The 24,305-nt window shown below is 39.5% G+C and overlaps 1 protein-coding gene across 6 annotated transcripts in view; it reads right to left on the bottom strand.

The window, feature by feature from the left end:
* Positions 1-24,305, bottom strand: part of CLYBL (citramalyl-CoA lyase) — a 286,980-nt gene that overhangs the window by 120,774 nt on the left and 141,901 nt on the right. For all 6 annotated transcript variants that reach the window (XR_008665792.1, XM_055336070.1, XM_055336069.1 and 3 more), the window contains one exon: positions 14,908-15,094. Coding sequence is in view for 5 of the 6 variants with exons in the window: in XM_055336070.1 (XP_055192045.1) it covers positions 14,908-15,094 (187 nt within the window). In the remaining variant the exon portion in view is untranslated. The remainder of the gene's footprint in view (positions 1-14,907; positions 15,095-24,305) is intronic.

The raw sequence follows: 24,305 nt of genomic DNA, 5'->3' as shown, positions 1-24,305 counted from the left end.
AGAGGGAGAAGCAGGTTCCATGCAGGGAGCATGGTCAGACACTCAACCGCTGAGCCATCCAGGCATCCCTTGTTAGTTCGTTCTATTTATTAGCCCTACTTTTCTACTTTCCTTCCCCTATGCATCTAGCCATCCAGAAAGAGAAGCTCTTTACATTTATGGCCCGTACCAATTGGGCCAGACCATCAGCCTCCTGCCACTATGGAAAGGCAATTAGATAATGTTTATAAAAAGGCTTAGTAGAACAGCCTCTTGGGGCTTAATCTAGCTTCATTCTTCCACCCTCTGAGGTTCCAAGAATTCATCCTCTACTAGAAAAACTTGAGGCATCTTTGGGAAGCCTACTTTCATCTAAGGCCAGTTCCCTGGCTCATCTTTCTCTCTAGGCTTTTGCTCTTCTGACACATGTGTAGGAAGGTCTTTCTGGTCTAGTTACCTGGAGCTATTCAGTACTTTTCCCAAAAATATGTGCTTCTTAGACAAGACTTGGGTGGAAATTCAGGGTACAACTACTAACTTTTGCAGGTTAATTTATGACCACTGATTTTATTAAGTGGGAAAAAGTTGCAAAAACATATCTGAAACAGACGGCATATCTTTATTAGAAAGGCAGGCTATGCTTTGGGTTAGTTTTTGACTTGACATTTGCTTCTGACAAGCCACACTTTTCTTTTCCCATCAAAACACCATCTTCCCCAACCTACACAGCAGGTATAGAATAAGAATTAAATTATCATCATCCTGAGAAACTCTGATGTATTAAAAAAATACATGGCAAAAGTGTATTATTTCTTAATCACCTCTCTAACTCAAAATGTTAAATTATGCCTTAAAATATACCCAGTAATTCATTATTGAAAACATGGTGGCATTTAATACTTATAAATTGTGGTCACTGAAATAGGAAAACTTGAAGAATATACTACTCTTTGATATCAAATATGTTGCACTGCAAAATTTCATGCTGTAGCTCCTTCATTTTGGTTGTGGCTATGTGTACTCAGTTTTTTAGTGACTGAAATTTACCAAACTGAAGTCTCCTAGGCTTATTTTGTGAAAATGACCTGAGGTCCCTTGATAAAAAAAGAAGAGGTAACTAAATTTGGAATAAATCAGCTTAATGATTTTCACTACAGATTTCAAGTTATTTCTTCATTTTGAAGGAAATGACTATAGTTTCTACTTTTATAAAGTTTCAGCTCATTTAAGCTGGGTTCCTTTCTTTCAATCTTAATTTTGAACTGGAGCTCAAAGATTTGTTCTAGGCTTGGGCTTTCCATGGTCAGGTATATCATATTATAGATCATACTGTCTTAATTGGATTCCTAGGAATTGCAGGAAAAGAAATAACTGGTTATTTGAAGCCTGTATTTCTTTGTAAAGAGATTTTGTTGAGCTCATTAAATGGAAATTGCTGACTAGTATGACCCTAATAGAGATATTTGAATCCTTGCATTAAAAAGAACCCTGTTTTGAAGAATAAAACAATGAGGGGGGAAAAGGTCAGAGTTTTTCTGGGGGAGGTTAAAGCAATTACTCCACAAAAGGGGAAAGGTTATTTAAGGGTATGAAGGGATTAATAAAAGACCGAAAACACTTTACTATTTCTTTGAAAACCTGGAAAGGTTTTTGTATCAGAACCTTTAAGGATCAAAAAGACCTTGCAGAGTTCCTAAGCACAGTTCAGCTTTCCATACTGTTCCAAAAAGACTCACAGATACCCCAATTCCTATTGAAGAAATCTCCCAAGCTTTCAAGTCTTTTAATAAAGGCAAGGCCCCTGGGAGAGGAGCCTTCCATCCCAATTTCACACCCCTACTGAAGAGGAGTTAGCGCCCTATGCCCCTGTATACATTTAATCATTCATTGCACGTCAGTTAGCTTTCTCCCTGTAGGGAGAATACACCTCACTACTCTACAAATTTATTTCAACTGAAGTAACAGCACATGTATTTAAAATTTAGCTAAATGGATTTGTGTGTGCATATGGTAAGTACAAATAGGGGTGTAGTAATAATGTACTTGTGTGTATTTGCACACACATGAATGTGCACAAAAAGAAACCAAATGAAAGAGCACAAATTAGAATACACGTGTTCAGGGTAGAAAAGGATCTGTATGACAATTAAAGGCATTACAGAGGAACTCAAGAGTTAACTGCTTAAAATGATGAGTGTCAGGAAGTCATAGTCATATCTTTCAATTGATAATAAGCCAATGGCCTTGACTGACATTTAGTTTAATTTTTTTTTTGAGAGAGAGAGAGAGAGAGAGAGGAGAGCGCATGTGCAGGAGTGGGGAGGAGGGAGACGAAGAATCCCAAGCAGGCTCCACACCCAGCCCAACTCAGGGCTTGATCCCATGACCCTGAGATCATGATATTTGGTGTTTCTTTTTTTTTAATAAATTAATTTTTATTGGTGTTCAATTTACCAACATACAGAATAACACCCAGTGCTCATCCCGTCAAGTGTCCCCCTCAGTGCCCGTCACCCATTCACTCCCACCCCCCCTCCCCCTCCACCACCCCTAGTTCCTTTCCCAGAGTTAGGAGTCTTTATGTTCTGTGTCCCTTTCTGATATTTCCCACACATTTCTTCTCCCTTCCCTTATATTCCCTTTCACTATTATTCATATTCCCCAAATGAATGAGAACATACACTGTTTGCCTTTCTCCGATTGACTTACTTCACTCAGCATAATACCCTCCAGTTCCATCCATGTCGAAGCAAATGGTGGGTATTTGTCGTTTCTAATGGCTGAGTAATATTCCCTTGTATACATAGACCACATCTTCTTTATCCATTCATCTTTCGATGGACACCGAGGCTCCTTCCACAGTTTGGCTATTGTGGACATGGCTGCTAGAAACATCAGGGTGCAGGTGTCCCGGTGTTTCATTGCATCTGAATCTTTGGGGTAAATCCCTAACAGTGCAATTGCTGGGTCATAGGGCAGGTCTATTTTTAACTCTTTGAGGAACCTCCACACAGTTTTCCAGAGTGGCTGCACCAGTTCACATTCCCACCAACAGTGTAAGAGTGTTCCCTTTTCTCCGCATCCTCTCCAACATTTGTTGTTTCCTGCCTTGTTAATTTTCCCCATTCTCACTGGTGTGAGGTGGTATCTCATTGTGGTTTTGATTTGTATTTCCCTGATGGCAAGTGATGCAGAGCATTTTCTCATGTGCATGTTGGCCATGTCTATGTCTTCCTCTGTGAGATTTCTCTTCATATCCTTTGCCCATTTCATGATTGGATTGTTTGTTTCTTTGCTGTTGAGTTTAATAAGTTCTTTATAGATTTTGGAAACTAGCCCTTTATCTGATACGTCATTTGCAAATATCTTCTCCCATTCTGTAGGTTGTCTTTTAGTTCTGTTGACTGTATCCTTTGCTGTGCAAAAGCTTCTTATCTTGATGAAGTCCCAATAGTTCATTTTTGCTTTTGTTTCTTTTGCTTTCGTGGATGTATCTTGCAAGAAGTTACTGTGGCCAAGTTCAAAAAGGGTGTTGCCTGTGTTCTCCTCTAGGATTTTGATGGAATCTTGTCTCACATTTAGATCTTTCACCCATTTTGAGTTTATCTTTGTGTATGGTGCAAGAGAGTGGTCTAGTTTCATTCTTCTGCATGTGGATGTCCAATTTTCCCAGCACCATTTATTGAAGAGACTGTCTTTCTTCCAGTGGATAGTCTTTCCTCCTTTATCAAATATTAGTTGACCATAAAGTTCAGGTATTTGGTGTTTCTTAATGAGCAACTCAAACTCTCAAATGAAACTGACTCCAGGTTTCTGCAATCTGACAGGTAATCAGGAGCGCTTTCTCAATTATTTTGTGAAGAGTACTTAGAAAGTTGCTCTCTACTGGGGACACAACTGCACTTCCCTTGCCTTTGCAGTGTTGCCTGAAATTGTTGTTTCCTTCACAACCAATAACCTTTCTGTAGGCCTCACATGTGTACTGATATCCAAAGTGGACAGAGAGAAGAGAAGCATTCAAAGAACATGGCCTCCTGGAATGATCCTATGGGGCTTCTGAAGCACTGGTGGTTGTTTAGAAGGCAAATGGCTCCCTCTTGCTTTTTATGACAGTGGGCAGCTTTGACAACATGGTCCTCCTGGCAGTCCTAGGTCCTCTGCCAAGCAGAGCAAGTGGTGGGAGAGAGCTGCTGATCCAATCCCTACCAACCAAGGGGCTCCCCTTGACATTCTACTAAGGGAAGCTCTGTGACAGTCTTCCTCCTTCAGTTTCCCAAAATGGAGAATGTCATTTTAAACAGGTCTTTCTCAGGACCTAGACCACCGCCTAGCTCTTCCTTGCTCTAATCATTCTCATGGGGCCCAGGCCCTCACAGGCAGATCTGTCTACTTTCCTCTACCATCTTCCTACTCCCTTTCTGCCAAGAAAGTAAATGCAAGGTAAAAATTTATTGATTAGCTACTCAAGAAAGATAATCTCTTTTCTGGTTTCCTAAGAAAAAGAATAAGTAAGATATTCCTGACATAGTTGTCTCTAGCCTCCCCTAGTGTTAAGAAATCTGCAAGGGAGGGACACCTGGGTGGCTCAGTGGTTGAGCCTCTGTCTTCAGCTCAGGGTGTGATCCCAGAGTCCCAGGATCAAGTCTTGCATTGGGCTCCCTGCAGGGAGCCTGCTTCTCCCTCTGCATATGTGTCTGCCTTCTCTCTGTGTCTCTCATGAATAAATAAATAAAATCTTAAAAAAAAATCTGTGAGGAAAGTAGAGAGAAAAAATGGTATTTTGTCTCTAGGGTCTTTTCTTTATTTGTCTACCATTTTAAGAGAAAGGTTAAAAAAATAGCAAAATTGGCAAACTCCATCACATTTAGAGCAAAAACCTATCTATGCCAATATATTACCCTATGAGAGTCAAGAATCTAAGGTATGAATCAATACCAGTGAATCTTGGCATTGCAAGGAGACTTGAATTAATCCATCAGACCCTTGGTCAGGAATATAGTTAAGACACTTGCTCTTTAAGTATTTATCAAACCTTCTTATAGCACTTACAGAAAGAACACTGAGGCACAGAGAAGCAGAGTAATTCGCCCAAGTTCACACTATTAGGACAAGATATTACCAGAATCCACACATAGGCAGCTTGGCTTCAATATGTGTGTTCTTGACCATCAAATAACTTTCCTCTATGTGAAAGAGACATCTTATGGAACATATTATCTATTCTCCTAAGTTTTCTAAGCTTTATTCCTTTAAGAATGATACCACTAGGGATCCCTGGGTGGCTCAGCGGTTTAGTGCCTGCCTTTGGCCCAGGGCGTGATCCTGGGGTCCCGGGATCGAGTCCCACGTCGGGCTCCCGGCATGGAGCCTGCTTATCCCTCTGCCTGTGTCTCTGCCTCTCTCTCTCTCTCTCTATCATAAAAAAAAAAAAAGAATGATACCATTACTTAAAGAAATATTTTTGTAATGCGTGAGAGTTTACAAAGTGCTGTTCTGTTTGAACCTCAGAGCTGGTCCTATGGTGGGCAGTGCAGGTTTCATTATCACCTATCTTATGGGACACAGAAGGAAACACAGGCTCTTGGGTTTATAAACTCAAGTTTCCTGACTAGCTAGTGTTAAAACTGGGAAATTTAAATAGGCTTCATGTTGTCAAGTTCTCTACCCTTTCTACTGAACTGGGTTCCTGGTACCAAGTCAAGGTGCCCACAAGTGACATCCCAGATTTTACCTTAGGTTCCCACAGAAAAATCTTCCTTGAATTACAATTCAGAGTTCCTCCTTTGGCTTCCTGAAGGGTAGGTGTAATACCCCTCATGACTATAAAGTCCTAATACATCCCCACTACTTGCAAATCATATTAGAAAAAAAAAAAGATACTATGTTCATGTAAGTTGCTTTTGTCCTTCAGAATAGAACTATCGGGACACCTGGGTGTGGCTCAGTGGTTGGGCATCTGCCTTTGGCTCAGGGCCTAATCCTGGAGTCCCAGGATGGAGTCCCACCTTGGGCTCCCTGTATGGAGTCTGCTTCTCCCTCTGCCTCTCTCTCTCTCTGTGGTAAATAAATAAAAAAAATTTTTTTTAAAGGAAGAATAAGAGAACTATCTCTCAGGAACTCTTACAGGGGATGAGAAGACACAAGGACACATTTCCACAAGAAGATGAAACATAAAATACTGGATGCTTCTGAACATATTTAGAAGAGATTTAGATAATTAATGAGGAAGTAAGTTTTGACTTTGTAACAACTGAATATGAAACAAATTCAGGGGAAAGGAAAGGTAATTATGAACTCCAGGGGAAACAACAGGTTGGCAGGGGGAAAAAAGATAACTGATTTATTACTACGTAGTTAAACTCTAAGTAGTTTTTATACTGAATACTAATCTTATCAAAGTTATATATAATTTTATTGAACGACTGAGAGATGAGGAAATTCACACATAGTAGTAAGGGTGGTGGTGGGGAAAATCCCATAGCAAGGAGTCAATATCATGCCTGAAACTGAAAAAATAATTCAAGAAGTCTATCATTTAGAGATTTATTAGAGAGTTATTGCCACAAAAGTAAGCTAGAGAGAGAGATAAAAGGGACTGTGTCTGAAGGGGAGAAATGGAATGATGTTTAGGGACTGCTTTATCTCATAACTATTTGATTTTTTACGTGTAATTTTAGATTATTCTGTTCAAGTTTATAATTTTTAAAAAAGATCTTATTTATTTATGAGAGACACACAGAGAGAGGTAGAGACATAGGCAGAGAGAAGCAGGCTTCCTGCCAGGAGCCCAATGTGGGACTCAATCCCAGGACTCTGGGATCATACCCTGAGCTGTAGGCGATGCTCAACCACTGAGCCACCCAGGCATCTCTTTAAGTTTATAATTTAAAAAAAAAATTAAAGGTTGGATACTTTACTTCGGCAATATGGCAAACCAGATTCTCTAAAGGGCCATCCAACCATAAGATGGATCCATTTCAACATGAGTACTTTTCATTGCATCGCTTGGCTCATAAGAATGTAAGGGAATTTTCCCAAGGCCATTGTAAAACAACAACATAGAGCTGACGTCTGATTTATGAAGGGTCAGGAAAGTAAGAAAGCTTAGAACTAAATACCTATATCAGACCTGGTATCAGGATACTAAGTCTGAGATCAGTGCAAAGTTGGAGGAGAACAAATTGAGACTCCAAATTAGTAATATCCCTGACTCCCAGCAGAAGCAAACACAATTTCTTGGAGGAAAAGCTCCTCACTCTAGGCCCTTGGGATTCCCAGGAATTAATTTCAATCAATATGAGTTCAGATCATGACTATGAGTCAGTGAACAACAAGAAGTGATTTAAAAGCAAAAATAATTAAAATTGGGGCTCCTGGTTGGCTTAGTTGGTAGAGCATCTGACTCTTGATCTTAGGGTCATGAGTTCAAGCCCCGTGTTGGGCGTGGAGCCTACTTTAAAAAAAGAAAAAAGAAAGAAAATGAAAGAATTGAAATAGTCAGATTCAAAATAGACCAAGTAGATATGAAAAAAGTCAAACAGAACTTCTAGATATGAAAAATATAACAATTAAAATAAAAAGCTCAGAGGATGGGTAAAATAAATACAACTGAAGAGAATGATAAAAGTGTTCTTCAGATATGAAGAACTAACCAGCAGTGTAGCACAGACAGACAAAAAGACAGAAAATATGAAAAGATACTAAGAGACACGGAGGATAGGATGATAAGCTCCTAGTAGGTCTACTTACATCCCTGAAGGAAAGAACAGAAAGAATGGAATAGAAGTGATATCTGAATTGCTAATGGTAGAAATTTTATAGAACTGATAAAAGCCATGAATCCACAAATATGGGAAAAGCAACTTATACTAAAGAAAGTAAGGGAAAGAAGGGAAGGAGGAATAAGCGAATATCTAGTCAATATTTTTTAAAGATTTTATTTTTTTATTTGAGAGAGAGAAAGAGTGTCTGTGAACAGATGGTAGGGGGTGAGAGCCAGAGGGAGAGGGAGAGAGGGCATCTCAAGCAGAATCCCTGCTGAATATGGAGCCTGATACAGGGCTCAATCTCAAGACCCTGAGATCATGACCTGAGCCAAAACCAAGAGTCGGATGTTTAACAGACTGAACCACAAGGCACCCTAACACTTAGTCAATATTTTAGTGAAATTTCAGTACAGCAAATACAAGAGGATCTTAAAAGCAGCCAAAGAAGAAAAGGGAAGTAACCTTGTTTGTAGACTGACAATGGAGTTCCCAAAAGCAGTAACAGAAGCCAGGAAAAAATGAAATAACTTTGACCAGAAAAAAATGAAATAACATCTTCAAAGTTCTAAGAGAAAACAACTGTTAGTCCAGATTTTTCTACCTCACCAAACAAAAAGACATTTTCAAACAAATAAAAACTGTGATTACACCATCAACAAAACTTTGCTATAGGGGAAACTCTGAAGGAGGCACATCAGAAGAAAGATGATCCCAGAGAGGTCTGAGATGTAAAAAAAAGTAATAATGAGCAAGTTAAAGAAATGATGAAGTGGGTAGGTTAATCTAAATAAATGCTGTATATATAAAATAATGACAGCAATAATACAAAATTTGTGAGATTAAAAAGAGATAATTGAAATACTAGGCAAAAATAACATCAATTACAAGGGAGAGGATTGGATTTAAAGTTTTCTAAAATTTGGGGATGCCTGGGTGGCTCAGTGGTTTGGTGCCTGCCTTTGGCCCGGGGTATGATCCTGGAGACCCGGGATTGAGTCCCACATCAGGCTCCCGGCATGGAGCCTGCTTCTCCCTCTGCCTGTGTCTCTGCCTCTCTCTGTCTCTGTGTGTCTTTCATGAATAAATAAATTTTAAAAATCTTTTTTTTTTAAATTTTAAAAATCTTAAAAAAAAAAAAAGGTTCCAAACCTCTCTAATTGCAGGTAACTTATCATTAAAAAATAAAAATAAAAATAAAAATAAAGTTTTCTAAAATTCTTGTGTTGCCCAGGAAGAAGGTGCAGGTTAATTTTAAGCTTTGTTAAGTATACTGGTAAAATTTCAAGAGTAACCAATGAAAGTTAGAAATACAGTCATAACTTCTAAACTAAGAAAGGAAAACAAGGACTAAGAAATGAAAAAAGTCAAATAATCTTTAAAAGGCAGGAAAGATGAGAGGGGGGAAAAAACACAGAAAGATGAGAAAAATAGAGCAAAAATAATGGAATATTTAAATCTAAATTTTTCAGTAATTACATTAAAAGTAAATCTGGTTGGCTCATTTGGTAGAAGCATGTGACTCTTGATCTCCAGGTTGTGAGTTCAAGCTCCACAATGGGTGTAGAGATAACTTAAAAATAAAATAAAAATAAAAAGTAAGTGGATTAGTGTTCCATTCAGAAGACAGAGATTATCCACAAAGGTATTAAAAAAATTTAAAAACAATAGGAGAAGGGATCCCTGGGTGGTTCAACGGTTTGAACCTGGGCTGAAGGCAGCGCCAAACCACTGGGCCACCGGGGTTGCCCCCAAATTGGTTCTTTACCGCAGAGAGGAATGCATTCTTTAGTGGCTCCTGGTTCAAGAAAGATATCAAAATAGAAATTAAAAAATACTTAGAATAGAAATTCACCAGAAATCTGTGGCACCTGGGTGGCTCAGTCGGTTAAGTGTCTGACTCGTGATTTTGGCTCAGGTCATGATCCCATGGGTTGTGAAATGAAGCCTCACTCCACCTTCTTCATCAGGCTCCTCAATCCTCAGGGAGTCGGGTTGGGATTCTCTCACACTCATGTACGTGTGTACTCACGTTCTCTCTCTCTCTAATAAATAAATCTTTAAAAAAATACTTAGAGGGATCCCTGGGTGGCTTAGTGGTTTGGCCCCTGCCTTTGGCCCAGGGCGCAATTCTGGAGTCCCGGGATCAAGTCCCGCGTCAGGCTCCTGGCATGGAGCTTGCTTCTCCCTCCTCCTGTGTCTCTGCCTCTCTCTCTCTCTCTGTGTCTATCATAAATAATAAATAAATAAATATTTTAAAAAATACTTAGAATCCAAGGAGAACAAAAAATATATGTTCTTATAGACTTTTATGGTTAGATTATAATTTTTTACTTTTTACTTTTTCCCTGTCTCCCCACCAGCCTTTGAGTCCTCCACGTTGGGGACCATGCAATCATCTTTGTTCCCCGCCTTCTTGCCACAGTGCCTGGTTGAGTAGATACTCAATATTTATTTAGATATCCAGTGTCTAAATTTACATATTTAAGCTTAAATATTAAATCAATTTAAGTATTTACCTTAATATCTGTTCAACTAAAATAGCAACCCTGGAATCCTGTCTCTATTTGGTTCCACTCCTACTTTCTTGGCCTCACCCAAGTGTCAGGGAAATTCACCAGAAATCTGTGCATTACTTGGCTTATTTTCACTGTGTCCCAGCAAGCAGTGGCTTATGCAGTTCTGTATCTCCTCACACATTTAACAACAAAAAGAAAAAGGTAATGAAGGGAGTGAAGACAGTCTTTTCATCATCCATACTTGGGAAGGTGAGCTGGTAGTGCCATCCTTGACATGAAGGAGCTACTTAAACACAAATTGGATTAGCAGGACAGGCTTAGAGCCTGCAGGAAGGTATTATACACTGCTCCATGGAAACTCCTATTGTTTTCATTACAAACCCATACTCCACAATGTCAATCAAATGAAAGATTGATTTAGTCTACTAATAAAAAAGAAATAAAAAGAGTTACAAAATGAAGCAAATTTTAATAGTGCCAAGAAAGTTGATTAGACAATAGTTGAGTTTAGCAAAACTATAATTAAAACATCTGAAACGAAAAAAAAGATCTGAAATGAGGTTTTTAAAAAAAGATTTTATTTATTTATTGAGAGGTATAAAGGGAGAGGGAGAAGCAGATGCCCTGCTGATCAAGAGAGCCCCCATGTAGGGCTCGATCCTAGGACCCTGAGATCACGACCTGAGCTGAAGCAGAAACTTAACTGACTGAGCTACCTCCTGAAGTGAGTTTTAACATATATTTCTTAAGAAATACACTCCCGGAGATCCCTGGGTGGCTCAGCGGTTTACCACCTGCCTTTGGCCCAGGGCATGATCCTGGAGTCCCGAGATCGAGTCCCACATCAGGCTCCCTGCATGAAGACTGCTTCTCTGTCTGCCTGTGTCTTGGCCTCTCTCTCTCTCTGTGTTCTCTCATGAATAAATAAATAATATCTTTAAAAAAAAAGAAAAGAAAAAGAAACTCCCTAAAAATGGTCTCTACTCCATCTTGTTCATCAAAAAGACTAATATTCAATAAGAAATATGATTAAAAGGGCATCCCCGGTGGCGCAGCGGTTTAGCACCGCCTGCAGCCGGGGGTGTGATCCTGGAGATCTGGGATCGAGTCCCATGTCAGGCTTCCTGCATGGAGCCTGCTTCTCCCTTTGCCTGTGTCTCTGCCTCTCTCTCGCTCTCTCTGAATAAATAAATAAATAAATCTTAAAAAAAAAAAAGAAAAAAAAAGAAATATGATTAAAAGATGACCTCAACAAAGAAAAAAATAATATATGTGTGATATGTGAGAAGTTTCAGATGTATCTGGGCATTTCAAATGAATTGAAGTCCCTAAATCTATTTAATTAGATTTAACAATCTCAGGACAGTACAAGAATTTGCAGTGGTGAACACAGATCTCCCATCAGTAATCTCTGAGAAACCATCAGGTCACAAAGATGACAAAAGATAAAGAAAAGCCAAGGTATAAACTTGCCAAGAAAGGAAAAAAAGTTTAATTATGGGATTATGCAGACAGGTGAACTTGAGGCTGATTCCTGGCAAAAATTCTAGGAGATTCAAATCTTGGTTCTGTATTTAATGGCACTGTGATCTTGGACATATTTGAAAACTGCTGCAAGGATTAAATGAGATAATACATAAAAAGCATTTAAAATAGGGATGCCTGGGTGGCTCAGCGGTTGAGCATTTGCCTTTGGCTCAGGGCGTGATCCTGGAGTCCGGGGATTGAATCCCACATCGGGATCCCTGCATGGAGCCTGCTTCTCCCTCTGCCTATGTCTCTGCCTCTCTCTCTGTGTCTCTCATGAATAAATAAACAAAATCTTTAAAAAAAAAAGGATTTAATATAACACCTCCTATATAGAAAATTCTTGGTAAATGGTAGCTATTACTATTTTTCTATCTCCAGCACTTCAAAATGAAGACAGCTAGGTACTGATAAGGGGTCTTCAGGATCAAGTCTCATCTGCTTAACTTCGTTTTTGTGGCAAGGTGTTAAGTGCAGGGGGAGAAGGTATTTCTAGGCAGTTAATTGGGATGTTATCTTTATTTTGAAATGGCATTAGATAAAAATCTCTTGTAAATCCTTATGAAAAGATTGGATTTTAGGAGCATTAGGTGATTGAATAACCAAACTCACAGTACTGATTCATAAAATTGACCTCTCCATGCCTTAGTTTCTATCTGTAGAAACAGTATAGTAGTACCATACTGGGTTGTTATGCAAATTAAAGTTCTTAGAACAGTGCCTGGCATTTAGTCAGCACTATAGAAATAAAACATGAACAGAAGCTTCTAGTTGCATGCTTTTGCAGTACTTGGCTCCAACCTCTTCAACACTTCCATCAAAAACTTGTTACATTTTCATATGATATGCTGGTCAAATTTTCAAATGCTATAAATAATGGATGGTGGAATCAAAATAAAAAAAAGATCTTGATAGGCAAGGTAGACATGAAATAAAACATATGAGATAAAATTAAGTCCTGGATAGAGATTTTAAGAAAAATTTTTTTACAAGCTGAGCAATTAATGGGAAGTTTAACTGCATTAAGAGAACCGGAGTGTCCTGATGAAGACATTGTCTGGATATAGACCCAAAGATGGCAGGCATAGCCTGCCCATCAGGAATTCCTTCCTCCCCTTTCTTAGCTTCCTTGTCCTCGTAAGTAGTGGCTCTGAGTACAAGGATGCGCTTGAGAACACAGGTGAACACTAAGGAAATGTGAGGCAAGAATGGACCATATTTCCAACTTATTTGGGTGGCAGAAAACATCCTCTGGTTGATATGGGAAGATAGCCTCAAGATTTGTGAACGTAATTAGAAGTTTATCAGGGTACCTAATGGCTCACTGTGCTACATGCTAAAATAAATTCTCCTCTAATCATGATTACTGTAGGATTTATCTAATCTATTTCCTATAGGAAATCAAGCTACTCCCAGGCATTTTATCAAACTTTTCTTCATAATAATCCCTGTCTCTGACAAAAGAAGATTTTGTCATCCCACAGTATAGATAAGAAATTGAGGCAAAGAAGTAAAGTGAATTGCCCTGGGTCACAAAGAACTGAAATTACAATTTGGTATCTAATCTTAGAGCACACTACATGATATTTGGAAGGGAGCATATTGGAAGCACATTATATCCTCCAAGAAAAGGCCTATTTACCTTAATCTTTGGGAAAAAGAAGATTAATTGTATTTTCCTTGGGGCATGCCAAAGATGTCGAGGAGACTCTTTAGATTCCACATGCTTATTCTAATCCTTTTCCAAATACTTGGAAAGTCTTGATTTGACCATTAGGAAGATGCTGGAAGTTAACTTTGTCTTTTTTTTTTTTAATTAAGGCAAATATTTGTTTGCTAGACTCTCCAAAGAAAGCAACTAATCAAGAAAGCTGTACAGTACAACCATGCTATTTAAGATAACTTTATAAAAGAAAGTGTCCAGATAGGCATAAATCCAGATGGTTATCTCCCTCTATCGCCCAGCCCTACAATTTATTCCCAGACAACGTCACTGTCTAGGGACTAGATAGAAAAAGGTCAAGTAGAGCAGCCCCGGTGGTGCAGCGGTTTAGCGCCGCCTACAACCCAGGGCGTGATCCTGGAGACCCGGGATCCAGTCCTGCATCAGGCTCCCTGCATGGTGCCTGCTTCTCCCTCTGCCTGTGTCTCTGCCTCTCTCTCTAGCTGTGTCTCTATGAATAAATAAATAAAATCTTTAAAGAAAAAAAAAAGAAAAAGGTCAAGTAAAAACAAGGTTTTAACTTCAAAAGTTCCATACAAAGAGAACTTATTGTTACAATGATTTACACTTAATTATTTCACCTAAATACTAAACAAATCCATCTTAATTATAAAAACCTGGAAAATGAAGTTTAGTATACCAAATGAAACAAAAAGCATCCATTATGCCACCACCCAGGAAGAACCTCTTGTACCTGTTACAATGGGATATTTTTTAAGGCTCAGTCCTCTGGTCAGGCCATGAGGGAATCAGCCAAAAGCTGCAACCCTAAGGTTCTGCATGTAGTTTCCCTCAAATTAAGTAAGAAAAATGGGGACTTATTTGTAAAAGTCTATCTTTTATTTTCTTGGCACTTGTCCCAGAAAAGATAAAGCTATTTCTCAATATTAAAATTAAATAAATTCCTGGGGCATCTGGATGGCTCAGTCACTTGAGTGTCCAGCCCTCAGTTTCAGCTTAGGTCTTGATCTCAGGGTCCTAAGTTCAAGCCCTGCATTGGGCTCTAGGGTGGAGCCTACTTAAAAAAAGAAATAAATTCCTAGTTGCATCTTTCTGGTCTAAAAAATTTATATCACAATTCTCAGATTAAACTCATTTGCCCCAAGTGGTAAATTGTATAGCCAAAATAGACTGTCTTATCTCTTTATCAATATATACACATAGTCACATATACTGAAGGTCATGATTTTAAGTATATTTTGGTTGGGTTCTTCCTTTCTCTTGGAGAAAAGAGACACACATTCAGAACCCATAGGAAGGCTGAGTCAAGAATATATTAGTAATAGCAAAAGGTGAGGGTGGTAGCATCTTTTCAATTAGTGAGCAATGTTACCAAGACAGCACCAAATTTCAATCCACTTCTTTTTCCTGTCCTAAGGAAAAATCATGCTATTACCTTTTTATTCATAGCCACACCATCCTCACAGTCGAGCACCGCACAATCTACATTCAGGAAGGGAATCTTCTTTATTTTCTTCTCATCATTTCCAGGTACATAGAGCACTGCCCTCCGGGGAATGTACCTGTGATTGGATGAGGAACTGTACCCAAGCCTGGGCACATCAGCTGCCAGAAATGGTTTCCTGCAGGAGACATAATTGGGATTAGTCTAGAATAGAATCTATTTACAAATTTTTGAAAAACTTTATTTTAATGCAAAATAAAACGGGAAACATGATTATTTTAATTTCAGCAGATCACAATCACATATAACTAGGAAAACAATAATAACAGAAATAACCAAGAAACAAAATGTCCTTTTGGCTACAGTTTAAAAAATATATAGCGCTATTTACTGAGACAATCTTCAGACAAAAGAAGGAGTGTGTACCTATTTCATCTTGGAAAAACATTCCAGTATTAATATATTATCCAGATAGTATCCATGAACAAAGAGAAAAGAAATTTATATCCAGAAGGTCCTAAATAACTATCTACAATTATAAGAAAACAGAAGCAGAAAATAAACAACCTATATAAACATTAGTCTATGGCCCTCTCCCTGTCAATGAGTCTAAAATAGGCAAATAAGTGATTGAAGTTCAGTTTTAACAACAGACAAGGATGCTTGGCTACTCTGTAAGGGAGCAAAAAGGATAATGAATGGGAAAAGATCACTACTAGCTTTGGAATGGAAGGCAACTTCATTACTGAAAACTTCAGGTCCTTCATCAATAAAAATAATACTAATTTTGCAGGTTGTTGAGAGGGTTGAGTTAAAGAAAATAAGGCACATGAGGTAATATAATAATAAGGCACAGTAAGGGCCTGGTAGATGTGGTGGTACGCTTTCCAGGAGTACAGACAGCTGTTATTCTTAGTGGAGAAACTAGGTGTCAGCAGCCCCTGCCTGCTTCTGACCCCTGCTCTCTCCTTCCATTCCCTACTGGACTCAGTTTAGGCTCTTGTGGAAATAAGAGGAGTTAGCCAGAAGCTTGTTTGGCTTATTACAGCCCTCACCCCTAACCTGATCCATACTTTGGAGCTGGGAAAGCTATGGTTTAGCCCATAACATATGGTAAAGGAAGGTGAGATCAGGACCAGCTACATTATTTTTGGGCCCAGTCTACAATGAAAATATAGGCCCTTTTTCAAAATTTATTAGGAATTTTAAGATTGGTGACAGAAGAACATCAAACCAAGCCCCAGACCCTTTGAAGCACAGAGCCATATGTGACTGTCCAGATGACATATCTACAAAGCCAACCCTCCCCACGACAGACAAGCTATATATGTCATGAAGCACCCAGTTAAGGAAAGGTTAAAGCCACAGCAAGCCAGAAGCACCCTAATGTTTTACTCTGCCCTGAGTACACAGCATCATCCTTTCCAAATATATATCAGCTCTACTTTTCATGAAAACTCCCTTTTTGGAAGTTATCCTAAGTTAATGCCATCAAGTATTTTACATGGATGTAACATTTTGCCATGATTAGGGTACCTTGTGAAAATGAATCTCTCTCTCTCTTTTTTTTTTTTGTGTGAAAATGAATCTCAAGAAAAATCATTCATTCTTTGGTGGCCTGTCAATTTTGTGTGTGACTCCTCATTCCTTCTTGTAGTCAACCTAAATACACTATAAAATTTGAGTCTGGGTCTTATTTTCCACAGCATAAGCATTACGCTACATGAGGTATGGCAAGATACAAATGGATTTTAAAAGTGGTGCATGTGTTGGGATGCCTGGGTGGCTCAGTTGGTTGGGCATCTGACTCGGTTTTGGCTCAGGTCATGATCTCAGAGTTGTGAGATCAAGTCCTGAGTTGGGCTCCATGCTCAGTGGAAAGTCTGCTTGGGATTCTCTTTCTCCTCTGTCCCTCCCTAATGCATGGACTCGTGTCCGCTCTTTCTCTCTCTCCCTGAAATAAATAAAATCTTTTTTAAAAACTGTACATGTTTTATAAGACATTTTATTTAATATAAAATGTATTTTGAAAGAATATATTATGGTGAGCTAATTGAAGAAAACGGAAACACCTGTCATTGCTTTGCACTGATTGAAAATATCTGGTTTATCTTTTAAAAGTGAGAAAATAAAAAAATAAAAATAAAAAATAAAAAATAAAAGTGAGAAAATATAATGATGTAACAGCAAGAATCATATTTTACTTATTCATACTGGAATCCAAAATTCGCAATGTATCTATTTCCTTAAAATTGGTAAAAGTAATTAAACAAGATGAAATCTTATTTACCAGGAAATGCTTGGGGTCAAAATTACTCTTCATCAGAATTTGTTGTAACTGCACGTGTAAAACCCAAAGAGAGGATTGAGAATGGCTCTAGTAGAAAGAGCTTCAGTGGTCCTTCCTAGATCTCTCACTTCACCTGACAGAGTAAATATCTGGACACATCTGTTTATTGGCAACCAACACTCATTTAATGAAAACTGAGCTTTCTTCCACGTGAAATAGCTTCTGACCACCATTTCGGCTCCAGCCACTGTGGTCTCCATGCTACACTATTTGAATCTCAAGCCTGAGCTCCCAGCTATAGCTCATGTTGTAAATCATATCACTATCATGCTAAGCACTTGAGTAAATCTTTCCTAGCACATTTATATGAAGTGTAATTTTAAAACAGATGATCACTTAAAAAATCTGCCACTGTTAATATTTCTGGTTTCCCAGATAGTCTTCTATAATCATTAAAATATTTTGCTCATCTCCTGCTCAAAAACTGTCAACAGTCCTCATTACCTATATGATTAAGTTCACTCTCAGCTGATATTCCTTTTCTCAACTTACATCCCGTTATCCCCATTCAGTAAGTATCTTAGCAAACTTAGATTTTGATCATCTCTAGAACATGCCACAGTCACTGTTTCCAGAGTACCTTTGCTTCTGCTGTGCTTCTGATGGAAAAGTCTTCCCTTTCAGTTTATTAGAATATTAAGGATCCTTCAAGTTCAGTTCAAATTCCACTCTGAATCTTGAGGCTTTCTTGACTATTATTTAAACTCTCTCATCTTAAACTCTTACAGCATTTATCACTCATAACCAAACCAGAACCAGCAAAGGACTGCTATCAAGGCTGCTACTAAGGCTAAAGTTCTGCTATCAAGCTAAAGTTAATTAAGATGGGAGAAGAGTTCTGGAAAAGCAACTGATGATACAAATCAAAAGACCTAAAAAGTTTTCTACTTTTTGACTCAGTAATTTTAAGTTGTTTGACAAAATTCCTTTTGGAAATTGTTATAGATCGAATGTTTGTGACTCCCTAAAATTCATATGTTGAAATGTAATCCCCAGTGTATTTGGAGGTGGGACCTTTGGGAGGTGATTAAGTCCTGAGGGTTTTGCCCTTAGAAAAGAGGCCCTAGAGAGCTCCCTGTCCCTTTATGCCATGTGAGGAAATGGTAAAAAGACTGAAGTCTACAATCAGGATGTGAGTCCTCATCAGACACCCAATCTGTCAGAGCCTTGATCTTGGACTTCCCAGCCTCCAGTACTATGAGAAATACATTTCTGTTGTTTACCGGTCACCCAATCTACGGTATCCTTCTATAACAGCTGGAACGAACTAATAGACCGGAATCTATCTTAAGAAAATAATTAGAAATAAGACTAGAGGGGTGCCTGGGTGGCTCAGTTGGTTAAGCATCTGCCTTCAGCTCAGGTCATGAGGCAGGGTCCTGAGATTGAGCCCCACATTGGGCTCCCTGGTCACAGAGAGTCTGCTTGTCCCTCTCCCTCTGCTGCTCCCCCTGCTTGTGCTCTCTCTCTCTCAAACAAATAAATAAAATCTTTAAAAAAAAGAAATAAGACTAGATATGTGTATTAAGAAACTGAAAACCACTTTTAGGTCCAACAGTAGGTTGAATTATAGTATATATATTCAAGGAATATGATGCTATTGTTAAGAATTATGTTTATAAAAATATTTAATGTTAAGGTAGTTACTGCTATTTTTAAACAGAGGATATAACATTATATATACAATAACATTTCAACTTTGTAAAAAAATGCAAGGGAAAATATCGGAAAGGAAATACACCAAAATGTGATGAGGGATACCTCCGAACTGTAGAGTTTGGGATTAAGATTTTTCTGCTTCTGCACATTTTTTCCTATTTTGCATATTTACTAGAAGAAGCATTACTCCTTTTTTAAAAAATTCATTTTTTAAGGTTTTACTTATTTAAGTAATTTCTACACCCAATGTGGGGCTCGAACTCACAACCCCAAGGTCAAGAGTCACATGCTCTTCTGACTGAGCCAGCAAGATGCTCCTTTAAAAATCTCTTCTAGGGGGATCCCTGGGTGGCTCAGCGGTTTAGCACCTGCCTTTGGCCCAGGGCGTGATCCTGGGGTCCTGGGATCAAGTCCCGTGTCGGGCTCCCGGCATGGAGTCTGCTTCTCCCTCCTCCTATGTCTCTGCCTCTCTCTCTCTCTCTCTATCATAAATAAATAAATAAATCTTAAAAAAAAATCTCTTCTATAACTGACTTAAAACAAATCAATAAAATCACCCAAAAGGTCTCAAATGGCTTCATAATATAGTAGAAAAGATGGACTATATGCAATTTAGGATATCTGACCATTTTTGTCCTACAAAAATAGCCATTTTATATGGCTCAATCCAATACCATGATTGGCAGTCAGAAGATGGGATGAGAAGCAAGCCATCATGCAGCCCCAGTGGCACAGCAGTTTAGCGCCGCCTGCAGCCTGGGGCGTGATCCTGGAGACCTGAGATCTAGTCCCTCATGGGGCTCCCTGCATGGAACCCACTTCTCCCTCTGCCTGTGTTTCTGCCTCTCTCTCTGTCTCTCTCTCTCTCGTTCTGTGTGTCTCTATGAATAAATAAAATCTTAAAAAAAATTTATCTTAAAAAAAAAAAAAGAAGCAAGCCACCATGTCACTCTAAGTGTTAATTCCCTCTTCAGTAAGAAGCAACATATAGCTATATGTTGCTATATCTTATACAGGGGAGAGTTCACCACAAGCAGTAAAGCATCATGCACTTAGCTATTATGATTATCTGAAACTTGTCACCCATGTTCAATGCTGGTCGCACAGCCCTACATCAGGAATCTTGTCTCCAGCACCCTCTTCCACTAGGTCTTGAGTTCTATGAGGGAGAGAAAGGCCTATGTCTCCTCCACACTGCTCAGCACAGGGCCTTACACACAAGGAGATAAACAATTCCTGTTACCGTATCATCTAAAAGAGCCAGCAATCCAGAGGTGGGTATGTAGGACAGATCTGCAACCACAGTGTCTTTATTTTTCTTGTGGAAGAGTCAAGTTTTAGTGGTGATTATAGGCAGGAGGTCATTTTTATTCCCTCTTTCCTTTGCCATCCTGGAAACTCTAATCCAACCCATAGTCTGTTGCTTCTTTTTCCATATTTATCCCCTCCTTTCCATAAACACAGTGTTAACAGGCTAGTTTATTTAGGGCCTCATTAACCCAGACCTAGATGACTATGGAAGCCTCTTATCAATCTTGCCTTCCACTATATTATTTCATTTATTCGTTTGTTCATTTGTTCACTTATTCAGCAAGCACTGATTAAGCACCTACGGAGAGACCTACACTGGGTCACCACTAGCATATGTCAGGTCCTTTTGTGCAAATAAGAAAAGAGGGCCCCCTGGCACCTTCCAGCAGGTAGAAGGGCAAAACGACACCTCCTACTTATGAGGCAGCATGCTTTGGTGAGTGAAGATACACTGAAGCTCTGTCCTGACACATGCCTCTCTGTAGGCACCCCCGATCAGGGCATACCTCCACGCAACTGTATGTAGGGGCTCTGACTCACTCTGTGCTGAGTGCAGTGGGGAGGTGGCACAAAAGAAACAGGACATGCCCAGAAGGTCCAGGGAAGAACACCCAAATGATGGTCTGCAAGCAGCTCAGGAAGTCTAAAGTACATAATGAAGCTCCAGAGAAAAAGATCAAAGGCAGTAAAACTGGAATAATGAAAAGGAGAAAGGTATAGAGGGGGTTCAGGCTTCAGGTTCTGTTGCAGACTCTGAGGTCCAGGAGGGGGCTGTTGCTGGGTAGGTGGCAGAAGCCCATTTCAGCTTCCTCAAGCCTCTCTCTCATCCCTATACTGCCTCTGTGTCCTTTCCTTCCCCATCTCCGGCTGTTTCAAAATCTGTTCCACACTTGAGTTGTGCTCAGCACTGACTATTGTGTATGAATACAATTGCAGTAGGTGACAAGAGCTAACTTAATTTTATCTTACATATTTGGAGTTAGGGCCTCTTGATAGTCAACATGTAAATGTATTCAAACAATATGCAAAACAGGGCTTAAGAGGAGTTGAAAAAAATCTGGTAGCCTTATGGTGAGTTCTCTCTACAGAGGGACCTTCTTTTGGATGTAAAATATCCCTTGGCAAGTCCAAGGGTTCTTTTGGCTGGAAGGGGGCCCTCATGGCCCTCCTTTCCTCCTCTACCTGGTAAATTTTTATTAGCCACTTATATAGCTAAAGGTACCCCTAATGCTGCAGGGGTTTTCCACCTGGGATTCAATATAACCATCACTCGGGGACCTTTTAAAAATGGTCAGGAGTACCTAGGTGGCTCAGTTGGTTGAGTGTCTGACTCTTGATTTCAACTCAGGTCATGGTCTCAGGATGGAGACCCGTATAGAGCTCTGTGCTCAGTGGGGAGTCTGCTTGGGATTCTCTCTCTTCCTTTCCCTCTGCCCCCCACCCTGCTCACACACTCTTTCTCTAAATTAAATAACTAAAAAAATTTTTTTTTAAAAAAGGTCAAAATTGGAATGCCTGGGTGGCTCAGCAGTTGAATGTCTGCCTTTGGCTCAGGGCATGATCCTGGAGTCCCAGGATCGAGTCCTACATCGGGCTTCCTGTATGGAGCCTGCTTCTCCCTCTGCCTCTATCTCTGCCTCTCTCTCTATGTCTCTCATGAATAAATAAATAAAATATTTTAAAAATAAATTAAATAAATAAATAAAAATTTAAAAAGTCAAGATCAAAACCACAATGAGCATCACCTCACACCAGTCAGAATGGCTAAAATTAACCAGTTAGGAAACAACAAATGTTGGTGAGGAAGCTACACTGCTGGTAGAAATGCAAGCTGGTGCAGCCACTCTGGAAAACAGTATGGAGATTCCTCAAAAAGTTAAAAATAGAACTACCCTAGATCCAGCAATTGCACTGCTAGGTATTTGCCCCAAAGATATAAGTGTAGTGCTCCAAAGGGGCACCTGCACCCCAATGTTTATAGCAGTAATGTCCACAATAGTCAGACTATGGAAAGAGCCCAGATGTCCATTGACAGATGAATAAGGAAGATGTGATCCATATATGTAATGGAATACTACTCAGCCACCAAAAAAAATGAAATCTTGCCATTTGCAATGACATGGATGGAACTAGAGGGTACTATGCTAAGTGAAATAAGTAAATCAGAGAAAGACAATTATCAAGATATCACTCATGTGGAATTTAAGAAACAAAACAGAGGAGCATGGGGAAGGGAGGGAAAAATAAAATAATACAAAATCAGGGAAGGAGACAAACCATAAGGGACTCTTAACCATAGGAAACAAACTGAGGGTTGCTGGAGGGGAGAGGGGTAGGGGGATGCGGTAACTGGGTGATGGGCATTAAGGAGGGCATGTGATATAATGAGCACTGGGAGTTATTTACAACTGATGAGTCATTGACCTCTACCTCTAAAACTAGTAACACACTATATGTTAATTAGCCCCATCCAGCATAATCAAATTCAATTCATTGGTAATAGGGCCAGGCTCTCTCAAATATATATATTTGAGCTAAGTCCTTGTGAGTTATGTGAGGTGTTGCTGCAGACCAGTACTACTGGTCTCTTATCTGTCCTCATGTGAGAATTTCCCATCTCTCATAATAGCATCTACTATAGTCACATGGGAGCTTGTTAAAAATGCAGAATTTGCCCCTCTTCCCCAAGTCCCTCTGAATCAGAAACTACATATTAACAAATCTCCAGGGGCTGCTTATCACAAGGAAGTCTGAGAACCACTGCTCTAGGCTGATTCAACTTGGGAGCATGTTGAAATCATCTGGGGAACTTGCAGATATGCTGACATTAAAGCTCCAGCCACAGAAAATTTGGTGTCATTGGTCTGGGGTAAGGCCTAGGCTCTGGGACTTCTAAAAGCTCTCTATATGGAGGTCTTCTGAGGAGGACCAATGTGTAGCCACTATCTTAATACAGGAAATTTTGCCCCAACAAAAATTTCTCAAGTCACGTGCTACTGCTATATAGAAGTAGATGCCAGGAAAAGAATAAGATCATAACTGAAAATGTAGCAAACTTAGAAAAAAATCCATGTTTAAAGAAAAGTTGTTCTAGTAAAAAAAATTAACACACCAACTGCTAACAATATTTGAAATAAGAGCAATAATCAAATGAGCTAATGGCCATTTTAAGATCTACAATTTGGTATGTAACTTCTAAACCCAACTTAGTGGTTTCTTTATTTAGCTGATAGCTAGTACAGATGTCCCTACAGTAGCTGCCCATCACAATCACCCAAGGAACAAAGAAAAAGAAAAAAACCCTAGGCCACACTCCCCAACCCAATGAAATAAGAGCACAGCGGTGAGTTTCAAGCATCAGTATTTCTTTAAAGCTTCCAGGGAAAGTCCAAAGTGCAGCCAAGGAAGAGAACTTCTGCACTACCATTTGCAAGGACAACCAAAATGTCTTACTGGTCCTGGAAAGGACTAAAGGTTGCTGGACTTCACCAGTTGCCAGAACTGAATCCTACCATATTTAGGCAGGGGAGCTGGGTACCAACTATGCAAATTATCCTACTAATCAAATGGCTGGGGAATGATAATTTTGAGAAGAGTGAGGAAAACCTTCTTGGCCTGGAAATCATGATGTTCTACATTCCCCACTCACTGAACCAGTAGCCATCACCTGCAGGGGCTTGAAAGTGGTCTGGGGTGAACAGGAAGTCTCTGCTATACTAGGCACTTCAAACTAGAGTCTTGGATCAAGTCCATAGTGAAATAAAATGTTTGCCTTTGTTTTTAAAGATTTTATTTATTTATTCATGAGAGAGAGAGAGAGAGAGAGAGAGAGGCAGAGACACAGGCAGAGGGAGAAACAGGCTCCATGCAGGGAGTCCGACGTGGGACTCCATCCTGGGTCTCCAGGATCACACCCTGGACTGAAGGCGGTGCTAAACCGCTGAGCCATCCAGGCTGCCCCGTAAGTTTGCCTTTGTTAACAGAGCAGGAAGTCTCATTTCCAGTAGCTGGAGGGGCTGAACCTACAGCTCCTAAGAAGCAGAGTGAGAAAGGATGGGGGACTTAAAAG

Source organism: Nyctereutes procyonoides, unplaced genomic scaffold (genome assembly GCF_905146905.1).
Source record: "Nyctereutes procyonoides isolate TBG_1078 unplaced genomic scaffold, NYPRO_anot_genome, whole genome shotgun sequence".
NCBI classification, from domain to species: domain Eukaryota; kingdom Metazoa; phylum Chordata; class Mammalia; order Carnivora; family Canidae; genus Nyctereutes; species Nyctereutes procyonoides.
Note: the sequence above shows the minus strand (reverse complement) of the source record. Positions and strands in the feature narration are given on the sequence as shown.